The following is a 16,934-nucleotide window of genomic DNA, read 5'->3' as shown; positions in this document are numbered from 1 at the left end:
TTGTCTCTGTTTTGCTGGTAAATAGCTCTAATCTCTTAGGTTTATGTTTTTCACAGACGTTTGTAGCAACTGTATATCGGGGGAAAGAATATTTCTTGCTGAAAATGTCTATCACGCTTTACTTATTACTATAATTATTGCTCTACTGGCCTGCTGGAAGACCCAAGATCCACTTGTGCTTATATTACATTAAATTAGAAAAAAAAATCTTGTGCTGGGATTTGCACCAGCCTCAATTTAATGCTGTTGAGGGAAAAAGAAAAAGGTTTCATGCCTGGCCAATTGAAATGTAAAGATACAAACTTCCCTCCATATCGTCTGTTGTAAAATTGTTTGAGACACCTTCAAAAAGCCCTTTATGCCTATGAAATACAAACTAAATATTTTCATGCTTGACTAATTGAATCGTGAGATTCAAAACTTTCTTTCCTAGAGGAAACTTGTTTCACTACTGCAAACTTGTTCAAGGCAGAAACAGGTAAACATGGCATTGACTTCTATACAATACAGTAGCCACTTATGGGGTTCACAAACTGTCAATTAGGTGAACATTATTTTTCATTGTAAATGCTAAATTCTTTCGTTTCTGTGAGGAGAAAAAAAAGAGCTGACATTTCTGTTAGATTCCTGCAGGGATTCTGAGAACGAAAAGGATTGTTAAACATGTATTTCGTCCGACCAGTATTATTGTTGCTATCATATTGTTGTTCACAAAATGCTCTCATTGTGTGATATTTGTAATTCTTCAGATGTAATCAAGTGATCTCTATGTTAACCATAGGCTCTATGTATTGTATCATTCAATGAGTGCAGCTAATGGTGGAATATGGAGTTGGCAGGTGCTGGCCGGCCACTCATTGTAAGTAGTATTAAGCAATTGCTTTGCAGTTGTATTGCCCATGTTTCTTGTTTTCTAGATTTTTTTAAATTGTGTTTCTAAAAATAATGAATTTTTATATGTGGTCATATTTCTGGACCTTGTTCACTCTAATAAGTTGATGTCTGTCCCTGTTACTGGCACCTTCTTACCTCTGTTAACAATTATATTCCAAAAATGCGTCTTTAGCTTTCTTTCATGCCCTATTTTTATATATTTTGTTTGAGCAACAGTTTCTGGAGGCCTTTTGCTATCATGTAAAAATAAATTCAGAATGATAATGTGCTGTTATGGTAGTATACATATTATTTAGTTTGAATTCATTTATTGTGTGCTAATTAATATTGACGAACCCAAGAGGGGTTTATTCTTATCTTCAGAAACTGCATAGGACTAGTATTTCTTACAATGCTGGCGCCTTTATCTATGTATTTGTTTTTGATATATTGTAGGTACTGAACATTGACTAAGTTAGCAGATGGTGAAGCAAGCAGCCATTTTTGAATGTGGTGGCAGAAGAATAATCAACGTCTAATAAGGTAATTGTTGGTCATACATACATTTAATATTTCTGAAAAATGTATATTTAGTGAAAATAACAAATGAGTAGCACTGTTACAAATAAATGGCTATTGGTGTTGGAAACACAAGTTAAGTGTTCTCTATCCATCCATCGCTAAGATGTAAAGAAAAAGTCTCTTTAATACACCATCTAATCCCATTATGGTTACTGTCTTTTAAACAGTGCATGACATTATTGTCCCATCTCTGACAACTCTTCTTGATGCCTCTGTGCAAGAAGGTATAGTTCTGGGTGCCCCTTAATCAGCTATGCTTGCTCCACTTCTCAAGTACCTGTCATTTGATCCGATTGTCCCTTCTAATTTCTGTCCTATTTCTCTTCTCCTGTCAAATTGCAGGAATTTTCTTTTACTTCCTAACTTAACTCCATCTGCCTGAGGCTGCCTGCAGAGTTCAGGAGACCCAAGAGAAGCATCCAGTATAAATCTAGGGACGGCCAGTGACCTCTGACCCTAAAACTGCCATTTTTGAAAGGTCTTTCCTTTTCCGAAATGGGCTTGAGCTGGGCTGGGAGCAACACAGAGCTCGCACCAACACCAGTTTCCATTCGCCTGAGGCTGCCTGCAGAGGTCAGGAGACCCAAAAGATCAGTCTAGGGACTGCCCCCGTGATGACAAAGTAACTTTGAGGTTACTTTGTGTATATAAGCACAGTGCTTTGGGCATCCATTCACCCGGGTGTCCAGAGCAAAGGGAAGGCATAGCTAAGAGATGCTACTATATCCTTCTATATTTCATTCGGTGTACCCTGTTAACCCCTGTTTGACAAAGGTTGCCACAAAAATGCCCTTCATACAGCTTAAACACAACATTCAAATCAAACTCCAACACTCCACTAAAACAACTATTTGAATACACCTCCACCTGTGAGTAGCCCTAGCTTCCTTATTACTGTACTGCCTCTCCACACTGTGCTACTCACCTATAAAGCATTTGCTTCTGCTCCCCTGCTGTTCCTCCCGCTCACCTCTCTGTACGCGTTCACCAATCATGCTACAACTTCCTCCTATCCTATCTAAATATATCTCTGGAGCCCATTTATTGACTTCGCAGAGAACTATCCTGCGATTGTTTCCAGACCTCCTTTGCTGCAGGACTTTTCATTATTGGAAGCCCCTATGATCTGATGGTGAATGGTTGTTGGTGTGGAGGGTGGAAGCTGGGACTTGTTTTACAAGGTATTATATTTGTGTCACATAAGCCATTGTTGCCAGAATCCCCAGAACTGTGCCTGCCACCCTTATTTCTTCTGTACCCACAGTATGTTAAATAAATGTTTTTTGAGAAAAACAAATCTCACAACTGGAAACTCCCACTACTCCATCCCTCTTCCACCTCCTTCCAACAAACAAAACCGACAAGCTAACCATACCTCCTCAAACACCAATCCACCTCACCTCTCTTCCTCTGAGACTTCTATACTCTTCCTTACCTCATCAACTGAACGTTGCACTCTGGAATGCTCAGCCTCAATGCAACAAAACGACCTTCATCACTGACTACTTTCACTCCAACTCTCCTCCCCTAGACCTTCTTGCTAGTACTGAAACCTGGATTTCTCCTTGTGACACTGACACTCTGGAAGCCCTACACAACCCCAAACTATCTTTCATTGACTCTCCTCGACTGACTGGCAGAAGTGGAGGCATCAGACACCTACTTTCTTCCCGCCTCAATGCCTCACAAATCTCCAATGCTGCATCCTCTCCTACCTCCTTTGAATTCACCATGTCTACCATTGCTCTACCTTTCTCAGTTCACATCATCTTCATCGATCTCCCTCCTGGTCCCACTGGACCATTCTTGATGATCTTTGGCAACTCCTTGATTCGTTTTCCACTAAACATCATCTCATTCTCTTGGGAGACCTTAGCGTTCCCTGCCCAACCACGTCTCCAAAATCTGTACTTCAGTATTTTCTTAGTGACCACACTCTCCACTCTATCCATAACCTACCTACCCATGCAGGGGGTAACTCTTTGGATCTCTTATTCATCTCCACCTCTCTGTCAGCCACTAATACAACTGTCACACCATGCATATCTGATCACTCAGTTGTTTCCACCACCATCTGCTTTTCACTGTCTGACCTTTCCTCACCACCTGCTTCACCTATTATTAAAAGGAAATGTGAACCTTCCGCCATTCCACTTTTCTCTTTGACCTACAGTTATCACTCCTCTTCTTCACACCCAATGCCTCTCCCACCAACACTGCCTTCTTAGCTTCCAATCCCTACTACTCATTCTTCTCTCACTTCCCACTGCTTACAATTTTACCACTAAGTCTAAGCATCCTCAGCCATAAGCCACCTCATTCATACCCTCTCTCTGCACACAAATGTGTTGCCTGCTGCGTAAATGGAGGTGTACCCACTCGGATGAAGACCTGCAACTCTACCTCTCTGCCCTGAACACTCTCAAGTCCACTCTTGATAGAGCGAAAAGTGAATTCTACTTAACCCTCATTGACTCTCACTCCAACCATCCATGCCAGCTACACAGCACCCTAAACTAACTCCTCACTCCTCCTAAGTCTATGTCTATCAACTCCAATCTCACAGTTATTGACCTAGCTGAATACTTTTCTGCAGAAATGTCACAAATTAGAGACTCACTCCTGACCTTCCTCCTACAGTTTACACTCTGCCTATTCTACCATCATCCTCTGCCCCTACGTCCCACTTTAGTCACACTAATACTGATGAGACGCTATCTCTACTGATAAAGGATAACCCATTGTGTGCCCCATCAGACCCTCTTGTTCCTCAGCTAGTTAAGCCTATTGCCCATTTAGTAGTGTCTCACATGGCTGAACTCTTCAACATGTCCTTCTGCCTCGCTTGCTCTCACTCTGTTTTCCAAACAGCCGTGGCCATCCCGTTCCTAAAAGAGCAAGGGGCTGACCTGAACCTACCAGCAAACTTTCACCCCATGTCTCTCCTTACACACTATTCTAAAGGGCTCGAACGGGTTGTGTTCAACCATCTTACCAATTTCTTAGGCATCAACAACCCCCTTCCAAGCACGTTTCCGCTCCTGTCACTCCACAGAAACTGCTCTCATGAAGTTGTCCAACTTCATCACCTCTGCTAAGCACTCCAACTTATCCTCTATCTTAATTCTCCTTGACCTGTCTGCTGCCTTTGACACTGTTGATCACACTGATCTGCTTAATAGTCTCTCTCTTCTTGGGATTCGCAATCAAGCCCTTGCCTGGATTGAATCCTACCTTGCACCTTACCAATGTACTGTCTTCTGGAGCAACAAAACCTCTCAACTCACCCCTCTAACTGTTGGTGTTACACAAGGCTCTGTGTTTGGTCAACTCCTCTTTACACTCTCCATCTCTGCTCTTGGGGCACTAATTTCCTCCTTTGGGTTCTTTTACCAACTCTTCAGTGATGACACCCACATTTTCTTTTCTTTTCCTGAAATCTCCTCTGATTTCCCCAGCAAAATTTCCAACTGTGTCTCTGCCATTAAATATTGAATGGCTTTGCACTCTCTGATGTTAAACTCTACCAAAATAGAGGTGCTCTTCTTCCCGGCCAAAAGCTCTCTCTCATCTCTTCATCTGCCTATCAAGTTCCTACCTGAGACTCTCCCCTACTCTTCAGCTAGAAGCCTCTGCGTCATTTGTCACCCTTCTCATACCTTCTCTACTTTTATCTCCAAAACTGGAACAGCAGCTCGCCTCAACCTCCTAAATATTAGGAAAATCAGGCACCTCCTTCCTTTCAACAACTCCAAGCATCCCTTAACCACTCTTGTCTACTCTAAACTGGACTACGGTGCAAGCATCCTCTTTGGTTTCCCCAACTATGCCTTTTGTGCTCTCGACAAAATCATTAACTCATTAACTTCGCTACCAGGACTCTCTTTGAACTCCCTCACTTCACTCCTACTCTCTCGTACCGCCACTAGGCAGGATGGCTGACAATGCAAAACAGGGCCAGATTTAAATGTGTTCTCCTGGTTCACAAATCTATCCACCATAAGGCACTGTTGTATCTCTCCTCCTCTGTCTAACATTAAGCCTTGTCGTAATCTCCGCTTTGCTTCCTGTGAGAAACCTGAAGGTGTCTCACCCGCTAGTCCCCGGGGATCTGTCATCCAGTTGGCCAGGACAGGACTATCACTTTTGGATCCAGTTCCTGGGGGTGGACAAGTGCAGGAGGATCATCTGGGTGAGGGGTCTTCAGGGAGTGAGAGTGGGACACCAGTTGGTGAGATGCAGTATCCCCTTCCCTGTAGCGCCTTTGCCCCATCCTGCCAGATAGGATGCTTAGGAGCTCAGGCCCCTCCCCCCTCTCCCTGCACAAGCGCTTCCTCATGGATGGCCCACTACAAGAGAAAATGGACTAACACCCAAGCCGTATACCTGACATATCCCAATACAATGGTCAGGCAGGGTCAGGCAATTACTGACCATTACACACACCTGACTTCCATTACACTTCCCCACATGGATAAGAGGCGGAGCACGAGGGCACACTATGAGCAAGGCAAAGCACACGAGAAAGCAGCAGTTCCAAGATGGCAGTGTTGACGAGGAGAGGAAATTACTGACGGGCCCATTGGTCACCACTCACCCTCGAAAACTAGTTATACAAGATAGCTGCACCAGGCGAGGACAGAGTGCAGGATTCAAATACTCCGGCAAGATCCAATAATCAGAACTCAATAAATTGGCAAAGGGAAGTCTGTTTAATGATACATACATCAGTGAATGGAAATCAGCAGCATCACGATCACCTGCCTCACCCCGACTTCCTCGAACATTAGTCCAACAGCCTCTTTTATGGGCAAATTCCGTCATCATTGACGTCTAATTCTACAAAAAAATCATCATGCAATACAATTGGTTGGGAAAGGAAACTTAAGTATAGGTGCTATATCTGTATATGGAAATAACGCTAGTGGATTGGATAGCTCTTATCGGGTGGGCGTCTACGCCCTTCCCGCTACACCACACGTGATTGACATCACTACAAGTACGACGTCTCATTGGTTACAGTGTCTATAGGACCCTAGATTACATGGGCCCTTTTGATTGGGCAAGTTACACCCCTAAACATACATCTCCATTTTAATTAGCAGCTTTAGAGTAGACACCCAGGTGCCTAGTGTCCCAAGATTCACCCTGCCTCCCTTCCATCAATCAGTGTTTTAGGGCTGTGTGTCAATTAGTTGGCTGGGTATGGCCTCAGATCTGTAGTCTCTTATCAGGAAAAGTTATGCACCCTCTGGTTCTGGATGACATCAGGCAGTGGTACATATTCGCGCCTGTCTGGTCACCTGTTGGTTCACCGTGAATCTGCTTCAGTTTCCAACCTTTTGTGCATTTAATTCTGTGTGCGCTTGGCCACCTGCATGGGCCTCTCTTATCTTGACCGTCTCGCGCGGGCTGGGATTCTCTTTAGTTGGAGTCTCGTGAGCTCATGCTCACCTCTCCTTCTCTGGTTGACCTCGATCTCTCCGGCATAAGCCTCTCTTTGTTGAGTTTCGATTCCGCTCCTTCTCTGGTCTTTGCTGGGTTTCTAAACTCGGCCTGTCAGGCCTTTGGCCGCCTGGGTACATTTCTGCTTTCACAAAATGGAGTCGCACGTGTATATTGTGCAGTATTGAGGTAGATATATGGTTGGCGCTTGCCGCTCTACTCTTCTACTAGGCACTGAAAGCAGTATCGATTTCTTAGCCTCTTGCATTTCAAGCTTATTTACACACATTCAACAGGGCGGTTGCTTCCATCTTGCCTTATGGCACCATTCTCTTATGTTTTAACAGTGTCTCTCCCCTGCATCCATTATCATTATCCTTGCGGTTACTAGTACTGGCATTCATGCTTTCAGTAGCCAAGTCTGTTTGTTCTCGGGGCTGCTCGGGCCCTTGGTTTATTTTCATTGGCCTTCCATTAAGGCTTTAGGGGTCTCCTCGTGGACCGTGTGCAGGTATTCCTCATTCCGTATCAGTGGCTGGTATGGCTGTCTGATAGGGTATCGTGCTGCCCAGGGTTGTCGCGTTATGGCTGCTTCAACCGGTATTGATCTCCTTACGTTCAAGGGGCAGAGTCCCAGTGCGGCTCTCTGTTGGTTGTTTTGCTCCTTTTACGCCACGTACCATGGCGAGTACCTTACTGGCAACTCGCACTGCGGGACAGGGGTGCGGGTCATATCTGGGACCGCCTCTACACTCCCACCTCTGGTCGGTTCATCGACCACTCCTACTTCCTCCTTTATATTCAGTTTCTTTGATTCCTCAGTTTCTTGCTCATCGTCTCCTGGGTTTACATAAGAAGGCGTGAAAGTTTGCAATTTTGGTGTCCATATCTTTATCATCCCTTTCAAGCTTCCTGCTGTTCTCACATGCTCATCTTTGTTCCAGGTCATCAACTGGCATTGTCCATTTGGACTGCAGTAAATCCATTTGCCTTCGTACCTTCTTCGTTTCTTGGGATAAGTGAATTTTGTTCCTTCTGGTGCAAATTCACTGGCCTTCACAAAGTCTTTTATCTCCTCATCTGTCAGGTCTCTGGGCTTCCAGCCTGGCTCGACATCGACCATAATTTTCATCCCAATGGCCTTCTTTGCTGTTTTCTGGCACTGTGTGATGGTTATCTTGATAACACAGACTCCTATCAGCACCATTGCTAGCAAAGCTCCCAGGAACTTGAATATATCTGCCATCCATTGCGGGACCCATGAGAATAGGTTCTCAAACCAGCTGTTGTCGTCCATTTCATCTGTCTCATCGGTCATCTGGTTTTTCAGGGTTGTTAACATGTCTATGGCCTCTGTGAGGGTTCCATTTTCTTCATCGTGTGATGGTATAAATGTGCAACATGATTCTCCAATTTTTGCACAAACACCTCCATCCATTGCTGTGATCATGTCAAGCACATATCTGTCTGGAGGGTCATCAGTCTGACTGCTCTCAGCTCTTCTTTGATTGCATTGAATCCTTTTATTGTGGTGTTGATGGTCTGCAGTAACTCCCATCGCGTTATCTGCAACCACTTGGTGTTTGTACCAACTTGGATATGCAGCAAGAGTATTGTTGTAAATACTGATAAGGTTAGGCTGAACAGCCTGTGTCCGTAGGGAATGGCATAAAATGCATCCTCTGATTTGGCAGAGAAGTAATTCTCTCTCTTCATCCTTGACATTAGTTCCACAGACCTCCTTTTCCTCAGGTGAGCGTCTGCTTTCGGGAAACTGTCCAAATTCAGTTCATTTTTTGGAATCACTAGTGCTGGAACGTGTACGTTCACCAGTGTGCATATGCCTCCCAAGTTCTTCGGTAGCCTTATGTATGCTTTGGATCCACATGCCCAATAGTGGTCCATCAGGACTGCAGTCCCTTGCGACATCCCTGGGGCTTTGTATATTCGCCCGCAGCTTTGATTCTCCCCCATTTTCCTCGTGCCATTACTTCTAAAGCACAGTTTGGGGTTTTCCAGCGGTACTATCTGGAAGGGTTCTCCTCTGTCTTCGACCCATGTCAACAACTTTACCAATTTTGGCCACAATGGTCTGCATAGTCTCTGTGAGTTCTCTATTGCTTCTTTGCAGGCTCCAAGGACCATCCAAGCTCGGCAGATTACTACTCCTTCTTCCCATCTGTCTGGGGAGACTACTGATCCCCAGATCTGCATGTGTCCTCGGTTCTTCCATATTTGAGCTTCTTCTGCCGTTTTCCCTTGGACATTCAGTCTTGAGTTTATTTCCCACCTTATTCCTGATCCCTTGCCGTCAGGGTTTTCATATCTAATCACATGATTCTTGGTGTGCGCCCTATTTCTTGTTTTGATGTCCTGGACATATCCGTTTTTCATCAGGGTAGTCCTTTTCGTTGGCCCATATCAACGAGGCGTCTCTCCCCATGAATTGTCCTCTGGTGTTACACATTGCCACATGTGAAAGGCAGTGTGCTATGGGGACATCTATTTCTACAGCCACAAAGATTTTGGAATTGCCCATGCTGTACGGCAGGAGTGCACAGACGAAACATTCTCCTTCTGATTGCCTTTGTCCAACTTCCTTCATGTGCTGGTACCATATGTTGTTTCCAAGATGGGCCGTGCTGTCCAAGTAGTCTTTTAACTCGTCATCGGTTTCATATGGACTTCTCTTGATCCTTAGCGTTTTTCTGTGGTTGGCTATCATTATGTCTCTGAATGCGTCTGTACTGCTCTTTCGTTCAGGCAGACTCTCGGGCGTTCTCCTTGGAGGGGCAGGTTTCATTTCCTGCCCTGCAGTAATAGGGGGAGGTTTTGCACTTCTTTTCCTTCCCTCCTGCATTCTTTTGTAGACCTCCTCCCACTGCATGTGATTTATTATCCTTCCAACACGTGGCTGTGTCGTAGGCTCGGTAGTTACTTCTGGCATTGGAGCTGGCGTGCTCGCTATCACAGTTGTGGTGGTTGTCTTGCTCAGCTCCTCCTGTAGCTTCTTTGCCCTAAGTATGAGTGGAAACACATACTCAACTTCCGCATGTGTTTTCTCAGTGAGTTCTTTCATTGCTTCCTCTGTTCTATTGAGTGATTTTGCTATTTCACTTCGATTTGGTTTCTCATGTTGCTCCCTGCTTTCTGGAGCTGCTTGTTCCACAGGTGATTTCTCTTTCAGTTGGTTTGGCCTGCGGTTTCATAGCCATTGACACTTGCCCTTGTTCGTGTGCACTCAGTGTATGGGTGCGTGCCGTGGACAGTGCTATGCTATCATTTATTCCGTGCTGACCCTGTCTCCAGCCTTTCTCACCATTCATTACTTCAAGTGTATGTGTGTTACTGCTGATTACATTCAACTGTAAATCGTTTGCTTTTTCATCAGTTTTTCTTGGAACAGGGATGACAATATAAGGTCTGGGTGCATTTGTGGGCCCCAGATGTTCATTACTTGGTGGATGCACAGACATTGGGACACTTTGTGCACCGATAAAAAATGCAGTTCTAATAGTTAACGATAAAAATACTACAATAGTCACAATGCATATACATATGACGGCCTTAAAAGACAGTTTACAGCATCTCCTCCTGGGAAACCGGTGGCGCCCTTCTGCTGGTGGCACGACTAAGTTACTGTTTTGGGCCCCCATTTCAATCAAGTCCATAGTCCACTATTTCTTTCTTTCTTCGTTCTGATCTCGTTGTTCAAAGTTCAGCAAATCAAAGTTCAGCAAATACTAAAGTGACATGTGCTGTTCAATGTTCCCCCTCTTGCGAGTGATGATGATAGTCTCTGAGTATGGAGTACAGTTCCTTTGCTAGACTATGGAAAAAGGTTAGACTACCGTTTTCAGCACAGCACATTCATCTGCATTTGTTGTGGGAACCGCATTCCCAGGACACTCTTTTAACTCGTCATGGCCCTGAGGATATGCAGGACAATGTTTTCAGTGACACCATAAAAAGATGGATTCGCTATAAATCACGCAACATAAAATATTAAAAAAATAAAAATAAAAATAAAAATAAAAATAAAAGTGAACATATGAAAAGGTAGGAAAAAATAAGAAAAAGGTTAAAAAAGGTAAACACGGCAGTGAAGTTCGTGTCTCTGTTCCTTTCACTTGGTCGTTCGAGGTCGAGTTGATGAACAGTCTCTCTCTCACCCATTTATTCTCCTGCGCGATAATGATGAACAAATAGAAAATACAAAACAAGAAAAATAAGAACGGATATAGTTATCCTTGTTTCTGCTCTTTTCAATCTGTCCTATATTGGAAGCATGAAGAACTGTGTCTTTTATTTTCTTGCCTTGTCCCCGGCTGGGGATGATGAAAAAGGTTATGTTGGAACGCCCCCTTCTAAGGCTCTTCTTAGATGTGGAAGTCCATAGTTGCTTCTGAGTTGTGATGCAATAGCTCTTAGGAGCCTGTTCAATTGGGCATTTTTTGCTGGATCACTAAGAAAGGCAGGCACATCAATGTTGCGTGCTCTGCCCACTAGTTCTGGAAAGTTTTAAATGAGATGAAAGAAAACACGAAAAGCATAACGACTGTCTTCAGGTGTTAATGACATTTGTGCTGGTTCCTTGGCTCTAAAGTCACAGGGCTTTTCTTGCAGTGTGATCAGTTGTTTTTTTTTCTTCGTTCTGTCCCTCGTCGGCTAGTTTCACTGAAATCTCCTCAGGAATTCTCGCTGGAAATTGGACAGCTCCACCTGGAGCATGATGCCTTGGAGGAGTGCGCCCATGTGTTGGGTGTTGGCCGGATTCCTAAGAAAGGTGAGGACGTCAACATCTGCAGGTCTCCCCACCATTTCCGGATAGTTTGTGACTAATCGAAATAAAACGTTGTGTGCCAGCCGTGTATCCTCAGGTGATAGGGACATTTGCCTCGTTTGCTGGGTCCTAATCACAGTCCCTTCTTTTGATGCGAACAAGTTTTGCACTTTCCTGCTGCGTGAGTTGCAACCACGTGGTTCAGCTTGTACCACACTCGGTTGAGAAAGTAATTGTTTTTTGGATCTCTAATGAATGTCAATGTATCTGTAGTTCTCCCGATAAGTCCTGGACATTCTTCGCGGAAGAACAAAGTATATGTGATCTCGTCAATGATTACTTGTGGTGGAAGCATCTGTGTCTTTTCCGCTGTGTTCAGGTCGTGTAATGAAAGTTTCTGTTATTACAGTCAGTAGTTGTCGGATTATTTTCTTGTTTGCAGGGTCTTGAATAAATTCAGTAACGCTGGCTTCTCTGCCTATAAGTGAAGGGTAGGACAGTGCTACCAGCTGAAAATATGTAAGCACATCCCACTTGAGACTTCTGCTGGGATGAACCATATGTCCATGAACAAAGTCTTGATCTTACTTTTACTTCTTATCAGAGTCTTAGGTTTTAAATGCTTTGTGTGGCTTTCAATGTTCATGCGATTAGCGCTTCTGTTGATATGAGTACGCAATTTTCTTCTTTTACCCTGCACCTTTGGCTGCACAGGGTGTTTGCTTGCTTCTTATTGTCTTTTCTATGCCTATAGAAAAGGTTCAGCGTGGACAAGATTTTCAAAAAAGTTCTTTTGTTGGCTACATTGGATGTTCATTTAATTGTCCTTTTGTCACCTTTCACTTGGTTTGAAGAACTGTCTTGTTTTGAAAGTCTCACTTTTATATTTTTTTCTCCTCATTCTTTTAACTTGTCTGCTCATGGTCCGTCTTCTTTGCCATAGATCTCGTCTGCACATGCTGCGCTCCTTCCCGGTTGTCTGTGGATTCCTCGGCAGTAGATGTAGTAGGAGTGCTCTCTCCTATAAAGAGTTTTATATCATTCATGAAGATCCAGGCTCTTCTGCCTTTGAGCTTGACAGCTGACAGGGTGCAGTCCTCTACGATGAACGGGCCATTAAACCTCGGCTCGTCCCATCGTTTTCTTGTGAAGTTCTTCACGAGGACGCGATCTCCAGGGGAGACAAAAGGCGTGCATGGGCTCTGAGCTGCGCCGGGATCAGCACTGTCTGTTGTGGTTTGTGCTGTGTCGTCTCTTTTCTGCTGTCGCTGCAGCTGGCCTGAAATGACGGTGGAACTGGATGTGAGACAATCTAGATAGGCCTTCATCTCCTCTCCCAGAACCTCCCGAGTTGACTGGGCATCACATCTAGCTCTGTCTCGGGGGGTAAGAGGGGTCCTCATCCTTCTCCCCGTGACTATTTCCTGCAGCGTTAGATGATGGTCGGAGCCTGGCTGGTTCCGAAGAGCATACAATGCCAGTGGTAGGCAGTGCATCCATCCCTTTCTTAATGTGAGCTTCAACTTGGCTATCCTTTCCTTAAGCAAGCCGTTGATCCGTTCACATATCCCGTTTCCCTCTGGGTGATATAAGAATTTGTGCTTTATACCAAGCAACAAGCTAATCTGCTCAAATACTGCATTTACAGACATTATCAGATCTCATTACCTCGCACACCCCCCATCTAAGGAAAACCTCCCTCACCAGGAATTTAGCAGCACAGGCAGAGTCAGGGTGTGTACAGGGGCCTGCTTCTACCCATCTGGAGAAGGGACACACCACCACAAGTAGATACCTGTACCCATTACACACCTGAATCATATCGACATAATCAATAGGTAGGTGCTGGAAAGGTCCATTTGGTCTGGGGATGACTCCTCTCACTACTTTTAATGTGTGCCCAGAAGTGAATTGCTGGCAGATAATGTAGTTTACCATAAAGAATGCAACATGCTCGGCTAAATTTGGTATAAACCAGTCTTCCGCGAGCGTTGCAGCAAGATTTTCTTTTGACATATGAATGGGGTAGTGAAGCTGTTCTAGTGCTACTTTTAGAAGGGTGACAGGCATTACTGGTTTACCAGTGCTGTCTTGCCTCCACAATCCGTCAGAGGGGTTTAAAGAACACCCTCGACGCTTCCATAAATATTTCTCCTCCTGAGGTGCCTCCCCCTGGAGCTCCATTAATTGAGATTGCCCCATATTGCTATAGGCTTTTGGAGTGGTTCGTGCTACCATCATTCGTTCATGGGTACTTGCCACCGCCACGTCCATGATTGTTTCAGTTTTGGATGCCATATGTTTGGCTTCCGTGTCCGCTTCATGATTTCCATGTGACACAAAATCTGTCCGTTTGGTATGAGCGGCGCATTTTACGACCACTATGCCGACTGGGAGCTGTAGTGCTTTTATCAGCCTGTCCAACAAGGCTGCGTGTTGCACTGGCGTGCCGTCTGCTCGGAGGTAGCCCCTCCTCTTCCAGCGCGCTAATCCTGCATGCACTGTTGACGTCACATAGGCGGAGTCGCTGTCCACTGTTACTTCCTGGTCTGCATGGTTCTCGATGGCGAGTATCAGTGCCACTAGTTCTGCAGCCTGTGCCGAATAGTGAGATGGTATTTGCGCACTGACAAGTACTCGGAACTCTTCATTCGCCATGTGTTTGATTACGCCCATGCCTGTATACCTTTGCCTGTCATCTTGGTCAATTCTTGATGACCCGTCAATAAAGACGATCTCTCCATTTGGCAGGGCATTTTCCTTGACCCTGGGGATCTCATCATAGTATTCTTCATAGTTTGCACAGTCATGCACAGGTTCTCCCTCTGTGACTGGCTCGGCTATAAACATAGCAGGGTTCACCATTTTGCATCGCACTATTTTGATCGATGGATTAGAGATAATCACCTTGTAGGCTGATGCTCTTTGCGAAGTCAGCGTGCCCTTTGGCTTCTCTAGTATGGAGAATAGTGAGTGCTCAACATATAATGTCATGGAGCACCCCATCACAATGGATGACGCCTTCTCAATGGCGAACGCGGCGGCAGCTGAATTTTGTTCGCATGGGAAGTGGTCCTTCATGACCGGGTCCAGACTCCCGATGTAACATGCTAGGGGTTCATATCCCAATGAGGTTCGCGGCGCGAGCACTGCTGTCATAAAATGGCCATCAGTATGAGAGAACAGATAGAATTCCTCTGCATAATTAGGAATCCCGAGAACTGGGGGCTCACAAATTGCCCCTGTGAGTTCTGAAACCCCTTCTCCATTTCTTCATTCTATTCAATTTCTTCTCTTGTTGCCTGGCCCTTTTTAAGGGCCTGTAACAAGGGCTTGGTATATGAGCTGTAGTCAAAGACCCATGCTCTGACATAATTGCACAAGCCTCAGAAGCTTTGCATTTGCTTTATTGTGCGTGGCATAGCCGTGTGCATGATAGCCTCAGCCCTTTCTGGGGTTCCATTTTTCCCCTCATGTGAGATTAGTTGCCCTATGTACAACACCTCCTGTTGGCAGTACTGCAGCTTGTCCTTGTCTACTTTGTATCCTTTCTCATCCAATATAGTCAATAGCTGGACTGAGTCGTGTCAGCATTGCTCTTCGGTGATGCTGTAGATTAGAATGTCATCTACACACTGCAAAACAACACTGTCCATCGCAATATTGCGTAGGTCCATTTGCAGGACTCTGTTGAAAATAGATGGAGACTCGCAATACCCCTGTGGCAACCTCGTACTTTTCAGGCGCATTTGCCTGAAGGTAAATGACGTCAGGTATTGTGAATCACGGTGTAGTGGGATCGAGAAAAATGCATTTTCAAATCGATCACCGTGAAGTATTTTGCCTCAGTGGGTATGTTGCAGAAAATTGTGGATGGATTCAGGACTAGAGGGAACTCGGCTTCGACTATGTCGTTCAAAGTTTGTAAATCCTGGATTAGACGCCAGGTGCAAGGTGATTCTGACGTCACAAGGATGCTCTGCTCCATCATGGCAGAGATTGTCTTTGCAATCCCTTCATCCGCTTCTCGGGACATGGAATACTGTCGTGCCCATGGCAGAATTGCCCCTGGTTTCAGTTTAATTTTTACTTCGCCGGCCCCTTTCAGGAGACCTACGTCATAGGGCCCTGTAGTCCATACCTTGGCCAGCACCAGGGCCATGTCGTTATCAAAGTATTCTGGATGTACTAATGCTAACATCATCCTCTGCGGTACGTCCCGCCTGATCATTTTGACCCAAAATATGAGACTCACTTCCACCTGTGTCTTTTCTAGGTCATGGCGTTCTTCGAACAGATCGTCATCGTGACGTCAGTCACTCGATACCCTTCTTCGATGGCGATAATCGCACACCAAGGTCTGCCCTCATCATCACATCCCTCAACCAATATCACTTTGCCTCGCACTGCGGCAGAGTGTATCATTAAGGGAAATACTTGTCCCTCCTCTTCGTGCATGGGTATTCTTGGCCTGAATAGAAACTCATCCAGAGTTCTCATAGTTTTGTCTGCGAGGCCTGGTAATCCCGCCATAAGCACTCGTACGCCATATGCGAATACTTCTGGCTCCAGCGGTACAGCTCTCATAGCTGCACGTCCAGAGTATGCTCTGATCATTTCGCACATGTTTGAATAATGCATTCCCGGGGTGGAGCACACTATGCCATCCTCAGTGAATGAGATGGTCATATTCAACTTTGTCATCAAGTCCTGACCCATGATATTTACTGGGGACTGACGAGAATACAATAAAGGTACATTCAAGTCGCACTCTCCCACGGAAACTGGGAGTGCATCAGTAAAGAGAACTCTGCTATGAGCTCCAGTAAAACTCTGGGTATCTATTGCCTCGCCGGACAAGGAGAACTTGCCTTCTCGTATGCACGAGTGCGTTCCACCCATGTCAACTAAGAAGGAATATTCTTTCCCCCCTATGGTGACATTTACCCTTGGTTCCCTGTTAGGGTCTGGTGTCACTGATAGGATAGAACACATCAGAGTTCCCTGTGAGCCGTCCTATTTCATATATAGGTTCGGTCCATTGTATACCTGTGGGTTTCCTCCACCTGAATTAGTGCCCAGAACCACTTGTGGCAGTGTCTGCTGGGGTTGTCCCTGCGGTACATTCCCCATGTTCAGTGGTTGTACCACTTGCTTTGCACCTTGCTGCAAGCCAGCTGCCTGCTGATGCACGGTATAGTTTTGTGCATTGCCATGTTGTGGGGTAGCAGGTTAATTCACAAGCCTGTCC

At 45.1% G+C, this 16,934-nt stretch overlaps 1 protein-coding gene across 1 annotated transcript in view; it reads left to right on the top strand.

Moving 5' to 3' along the window:
- LOC138558672 (prostaglandin G/H synthase 2-like) overlaps positions 1-16,111 on the top strand; it is a 101,074-nt gene extending 84,963 nt beyond the window's left edge. Inside the window, exon 11 of the mRNA XM_069642674.1 lies at positions 15,960-16,111. Coding sequence (XP_069498775.1) covers positions 15,960-16,111 — 152 coding nt within the window. The remainder of the gene's footprint in view (positions 1-15,959) is intronic.
- Positions 16,112-16,934: the final 823 nt, after the last annotated feature.

The sequence above is a fragment of the Ambystoma mexicanum genome, chromosome 1q (assembly GCF_040938575.1).
Source record: "Ambystoma mexicanum isolate Mex_15411 chromosome 1q, UKY_AmexF1_1, whole genome shotgun sequence".
Lineage (NCBI taxonomy): Eukaryota > Metazoa > Chordata > Amphibia > Caudata > Ambystomatidae > Ambystoma > Ambystoma mexicanum.
This window is presented reverse-complemented; position numbering and strand designations above follow the sequence as displayed.